Source organism: Streptopelia decaocto, assembly GCF_964273445.1.
Source record: "Streptopelia decaocto genome assembly, chromosome: 7".
NCBI classification, from domain to species: Eukaryota; Metazoa; Chordata; class Aves; order Columbiformes; family Columbidae; genus Streptopelia; species Streptopelia decaocto.
Window position 1 is genome coordinate 66,565,286 of NC_138661.1, and position 6,232 is coordinate 66,571,517.

Genomic DNA, 6,232 nt, shown 5'->3' on the forward strand with positions numbered 1-6,232 from the left:
TGATCCAATGGAATTGTTGCTTTTAGCTCAGGGAGGTGTGTTGTTCTGTAGCTTCAGAAGTACTAGACACTTGTTCTTCTGAGAAACCAAAAAACGCCACATATGTGATGAGGCTGTAGTTGAACTTCTGTGTTTTATTTTCAACACTATTTCCACTGTTCTTTTTGTAGTAGATTTTTGCTAACGAGACTCTTTGTCTTGATACAGATGTTTCCATGAGAATCTTTAGTTATTAGCAGATCTTGGGGAAATAAGTATTGGGATAAAGCTGAAAACTGTAAAGACTGTTTACATGCTGATTAGTTTTGATTTGAAGGAGCTTTTAGAACCGTATATAGTCTAAACACACCTGGGAATTCTTACCTAGTTTAGACCGGAGCTTCTAGGGGTTTTTTAAAAGAACCCGACTTTGTGCATAATTCTAACGTCTTTCTCTCTGTTTTCCAGGTCGTGGAGGGCCCCCAAGACCAAACAGAGGGATGCCTCAAATGAATGCTCAGCAAGTGAATTAAACAAATTCACAGGATTACATTAAACGCCAAAAACACACTGGCCAGTGTACTATACATGTTACCAGAAGAGTTATTATCTATTTGTTCTCCCTTACAGGAAGTTTGTTGTAAAGGGACTATTTTCATTACCCGTAATGACAGGACTACAGTTGCCAGCTTTATATTACCTGGATATGGAAAGGAACAAAACAACGTTTACTCTGCATGTTCTGTCCTAAGCATCATCTTGAGCCTTGCACATGAGATTCAGATTCCTCACCCTTGCTAAGAGTAAAGCAAAAAAAAAAAAAGCAGTTTTCAGGGTGATCAAATCTCCATGGTTAACCGAAGTGGCAGGAAAAAGCAAAGACTCACTTCTGGCATTTTAAAATGATGTAACTTACAATTTGGATTTGCTGTGGTGGCAGTTGACAAAACTTAATGTTCCCATGATGGAAAAGGTGAAGTGTGGCTTGGTAAAGCAACTGCATTTCAGCTTTTTCTTATTAAATTGAAGCACTGAACAGTTAAAGATGCATAGCAATGTATATTTCCCTAAATAGACAGATAGGCTTCTAGCCAGTTTTTGACGAAGCAGCAGCACCCTTAGCTGCAGCACTCCTCTCTACTGTGGCTGAGGACTTAAAATCGCTTGTGTAACTGCTAATGTAATTGTGTAATATTTTTTAAAAAAAAAGAAAAGCTTTGATTTGGCACTTCAGCAAAATTTTGCGACAAATGTGAGATATAATCCGGATGGCCACTCTATTTGATGTGAAGTATTTAGATATCTCTCTTGAAACACTTCTCAGTTTCTTTGATGGCAATGACTTTTGTAAGGATTGGTATTCTCTATCATTCCTTATGACTTGCACATTGTCTGTCACTAATACTTGACCTTGCTGTATTCTCACCTAAATAACTGATGCCGGTACTGATGGAAATCTCTAATGGATAATCATAACACTTTTGGTCACATGTCCTTTTGTCTTTCCTGCAGCCTTGAAGGTTTTAAGAAATCTCAAATGCCCGCTGCTGCTGCCCTTTTAATTGCTCTCTTTTGAAAAGCACCAGTCTGTGTTTGAATTGATTTCCCCTTTGAAGGGAAATGACAGCCAGCAGTTACAGTTCTAATGATATAAGCAAGACAAATAAAACATGTTTATAAAAATTGTATCCTGGAACACTGGTTTTCAACGACTGAAACACATTTAATGTACCGGGTGACATTTCCTAAGGTTGGGTTGTTTCTTTGTTTTCTTTTTATCCTGGTAGATTCTTTGTTTTTTCCCCTGAATAGTTGCAAACCCTCCTCCTGTTTGTTCTCATTTTATTCTAATAGCTGTGACTTCTTCTGGGAAACTTTTCTTTTTACGGACTTTTCATCAAGGCAGCAATGTATAAAAGAAATGGCATAAGACTAGGAGCCGGAAAATACCAAGTCTTATTCACATTTTACTACATACTTGTGGTATAATCTTTGGAAACTCACTTGTGCCTACCTTTTGTGCACATGCACTCTCTCTGCAGTGGGGAGAATTTATTGATAGCTGCCTCCATAGAGGTGTTGGTAGTTGTGTTGCATTCTATAGCACGTGCAAGAAGAACAGTGCTATGGATGTTAAGTATTGCTCATTAAATAATTTCTACCTGTGGAAGGGTGAAATTAAGGAACAGCTACATGTTAACTGTGTTATGTACAAAACTGAAGGTTGTTTTCACTCAGAGGGTCATTTCTACTTTGTATCATAACTGAACTTTCAGAACTTTTAGTCAGATATTTTGACTTCATTGTGAAATGATCTGAAACTCTATACAAATACATGGCGATATCACTTTTCCATGTTCTGTGTGAAGAGCACAAACGAGAAATCTCTTTACCGAGGGAAGCAATAAGCTTGTGAAGATGATATTACACGCTTGAAATGCTGCTGATGGCTGGAAGCGGCAGTTTTGGTCAAGGCCTAGAAACATTCCGTACCGGTCCAAGACAAACTGCAGCCCGATGAGAAATTGCTGTTCTGTGTCTTTTTTAGGAAGCTATTACTGAGATAATGGTCCCGACTGTTTTTTAACTGGAAAAATATAAAAAAAGAGAGACCTTTTAATGTTGAACTGATGTAGGAAAACAGTGAATCCTTTTCTAAATTATTTTTTTGTGCATCAGCTTTTTTAAGCTATTTGGCTTTTTCCATTGCACACCAAATGCTTCTCAAGTAGCTCATTAATTGTTGTTTGGCAGTAAACCTGCAGCATACTGAATTAAGGACCGCTCAATGGATCAGAACATTCCACTTACAGGTTTGGGCTTGTGGGGGTTTTTAAACTTAAATTTATTAATGAAAGAGTGGGTAGTTGAGAGGCCTCTTAATTGAGACACAACTTTGTAAGCCTTTTGGTGTATGAAAATGGTCTTTAGAGTAGTTGCTCCGCTGTATGCTGATAGAGGGAGATGTGTTCTCATAATAACCATCAAACAAGTACGTAAAATGTGTTTAATCTGGGAATTTGCACTGATTCCTTTAATCTCAGTACATGTGTCTAATAAACAGTATACCGAATTATTGGCTCGAGTCCCAGTATGGCACATAGATCCACCAACTGCTTTCCTGGCCTGTTCAGGGGAGTTTGGAAGTATCTTCATTCTGTAACTTCGCTCTAGATCTGAGTCACATCCAGATCACAAGCACTACTAGATAAGTCTTTGGAAAGAGATTATCTAATATTGCTGGGCTGTGATCATGGCCAGCGGTATGTGTTTGATAACAAACTAACAGCTTCAGCATCTTCCTCTTGGCTGTAATACAAGGATTCTTGAGTAAATTATTTAGAAATCACTTGAGTTTCCAGATGTTTCTACCTAATGTTACTGTGTCTGAGAAACCTGGCTCCTCCACAGACATCCTACTAAAGAATTTAACCCAGAAAGTATGAGCTGTTGTCTCATTCCCAAGGTCAGTTTTGTGCTACGTTTCACCTCTCCCTTGTATACAAGCTGTCTTTTTAAGAACAGTTCACCAATGTGATTTTTGGATTTTGCTGTAGAGGGAATTGTAGATTTCAATTAACCCCTGTTTTCTTTCCAAGGTACTTTTGTGTATAGAAATCTCCAAAGCGTTATCCAGAGTAGTTGGAAAAGAAATGTTGACTTCTTGTTAGCAGCCAGGTAATATATTCTGCTGGGACTTCACAACTCTCAGAGAACTTCGTGATCTTAAAAATGTGTCTTCTGAAAACGTTCTACCAACCTTATTTGTTAGGCAGGTTCTTGGATGGGCTCACAGGTCACCCTCACACCTGGCTTTGGAGAATGGATCGAGCTTCCTTCTTTCCCCCAAGTAATTACTTAGCGGAAGAGTTATTGATTAAAAGCAAATAGGGCAAAACCTTTGTGGTCCTGCAGAATAAGATCTAAAGCAAATTGGTCAGAAAAATCTTGATTTATTTATGTTTTTTTTTTTAAGTTCTAGCATTGGCTAAGCTGAGTAGTTGACTTTTACCTTTGGTCTTTTAAATCTACATGCCCGTTTTTGCCATGTTCCATCAGCATTGAATATGGATGAGACTAGGAAGGTTTTTAATGGCTTGAAGTTCTACAGATGGGGTGGGGAGGTGTGTTTCACCACCAATTTGACCAAAAAATCAGTGCTTCACCTGAAAAGCCAGCACAAAATGGTCCTAAACAATAAAACTTTATTTTGAATTCAGAAGATTATTTCCTTATTTAAATCTGGGCTTAAATACAGTTCTGATTATTGTCTGGAACTTCACTGGAAACTCAATTGTAAAGTCGTGTAGTTTCCCTCTTAATTGTGGTTTCCTCTAGATGATGGAAATGGTTGCAATTTCTTTGTTCCATCCCAACGTGAGCATCTGAGTGTTTGGGCTCATCTTGGCTGTTGTGAAGTCAGTGGCAGAATGTAACAGAAAGAGCTTTCACACGAACTTTGGGGAATTTCCGGTATTATAATGTGTTTTATGTTTGGTCGATTTGTTTTTCCAGAGGAAGGGAAATGGGGGAAGGTCCTTCAAACTTCCCAATTTGGAAATCCTGCTTGATTTTACCTTCAAATGTTGTTTTTATCCCAGTCAGGACATTTTCCACGAGGAAAGGTTCTGTGATTCGAGCACCACGGAATTGGCATTGCAATCATTCAACGTCAAAGGGAAAGAAAACATCCACGTTGTAGTAGACCCTTGAAGAAACTTAATGTCCCTCTATGTAAAAGCAAAGCCCTGGCCCTTGTAGATTTCCTCAAAAGCTTAAAACCAGCATCTTTGATTTCTCAGAAACTGAGCTTTGTTGAATTTTTGGTGTGTTATGGCAGCTCTGATGAGAAACCAATTTTCCAAATGCTTTATCTAAGGGATGAGGTGCTCTCCTGTTAACCACTTCCTTATGCTTTTTGAATATAATGCAATTAAAATTATTTGTGGCTCTGTAGATGTAGCTTTCATGGAGGGAAAGAAATCTATGCTCCAAAATCCACATCCTGAGGCAAATTTTAGAACCGTATTGGGAAAACCTCAGCCTAACTTGACATTTTGTTCTGAAATGAATCTGTGTTGCCTCTTGCAATTATTAACCCATTAATTTTAAAAGGTAGGTTCTGTTCCCCCCCCCCAAACTCTTGTTGATGTTCATAAAACAACCAGATGGGTGTAATTAGCTCAGTTCTAATTGTGATGGCCAGTTTCTCCTTTCTGTTAAATGTGCTCGAATAGCCAGCAGTGGATCAAGAGTACACCTCGAAGTTCAGTATCAAGATAAATCTTAGTAATTACCCATTAAACTTTTAAAAAATGCATTTCCCTTTATGAAACTATTCAAATTAGAATAAATTTTAGTAATGCATCTATCATATAAAATAAGTCTTCAGAATTACGTTTTAGTTAATTGTCAGATTTAAATTTTCTGATGGCCTTAAACATACCTGTATATATGTCTTTGCAGTTCTTTAACTCAGCGTTTAAAATAAATTGGTCCGTGGCTTATGTAAACACTTGAAAAATAAATCTATTGAAATGTTTTATGTCCTTTTAAGCAAATATTTCATACCTACACCTGAAGGGATTGTCTCGCTACACTTCTGTTGCATTGGTGGTTTTGTCTTGGTAGCTGGATCTACCTGGGTTCACCTCCTCAAAAAATACTTTATTAATCCAATGGTTTGATTTAATTTTTGCTATATCTCAAAACTTAAATATATTATCCCAAAATACCTCCAGTGGTATTAAACACATTTTTCTTACAATGTCACCTAGTTTCAACACCTTCATTGTTCAAATGTTCGAAACTTTTCTCTGACAGTATTAAAAGCTAAGAATAAATACATCTATGCAAATAACTTTGGCATTGAAAGGTCAGCGTTAGAGATTTCAGGTTCCTGGGAACAGTTTGGTGGTTAGTTTGAGAAGAAATTGTTTCCGAAAACCTTCACAAAGCTCAATCAAAATAGTTTTCCTGTTGCAACTCCACGGTTGCGCAGTTTGGGATTTTGTACAGAAAACTTGCAGATAGTTGTGGTTTTATTGGACAGAGGAGCTTCAATGTTTAAAACTCCCTCATTTTATTGAGAAGCGAGGTTACTAACATTCCCTGGGATTTCGTAATTCAGTATCAGATGACACTGTGTTCTAAAGATTTATTTTTCTGTAGATGTGCTGTCTTTGCTTTCTGTGGTCTTGTTTCCATAGGAATATGGTGTATCCAGATGCCTCTCAACAAGGGACACCTGGTG

At 37.6% G+C, this 6,232-nt stretch overlaps 1 protein-coding gene across 2 annotated transcripts in view; it reads left to right on the forward strand.

Moving 5' to 3' along the window:
* CAPRIN1 (cell cycle associated protein 1) overlaps positions 1–1,193 on the forward strand; it is a 29,453-nt gene extending 28,260 nt beyond the window's left edge. For both annotated transcript variants that reach the window (XM_082058991.1, XM_082058992.1), the window contains one exon: positions 448–1,193. In XM_082058991.1, the coding sequence (XP_081915117.1) occupies positions 448–512 (65 nt within the window). In that variant the 3' untranslated portion in view covers positions 513–1,193. The remainder of the gene's footprint in view (positions 1–447) is intronic.
* The last annotated feature ends 5,039 nt before the right edge of the window (positions 1,194–6,232 follow it).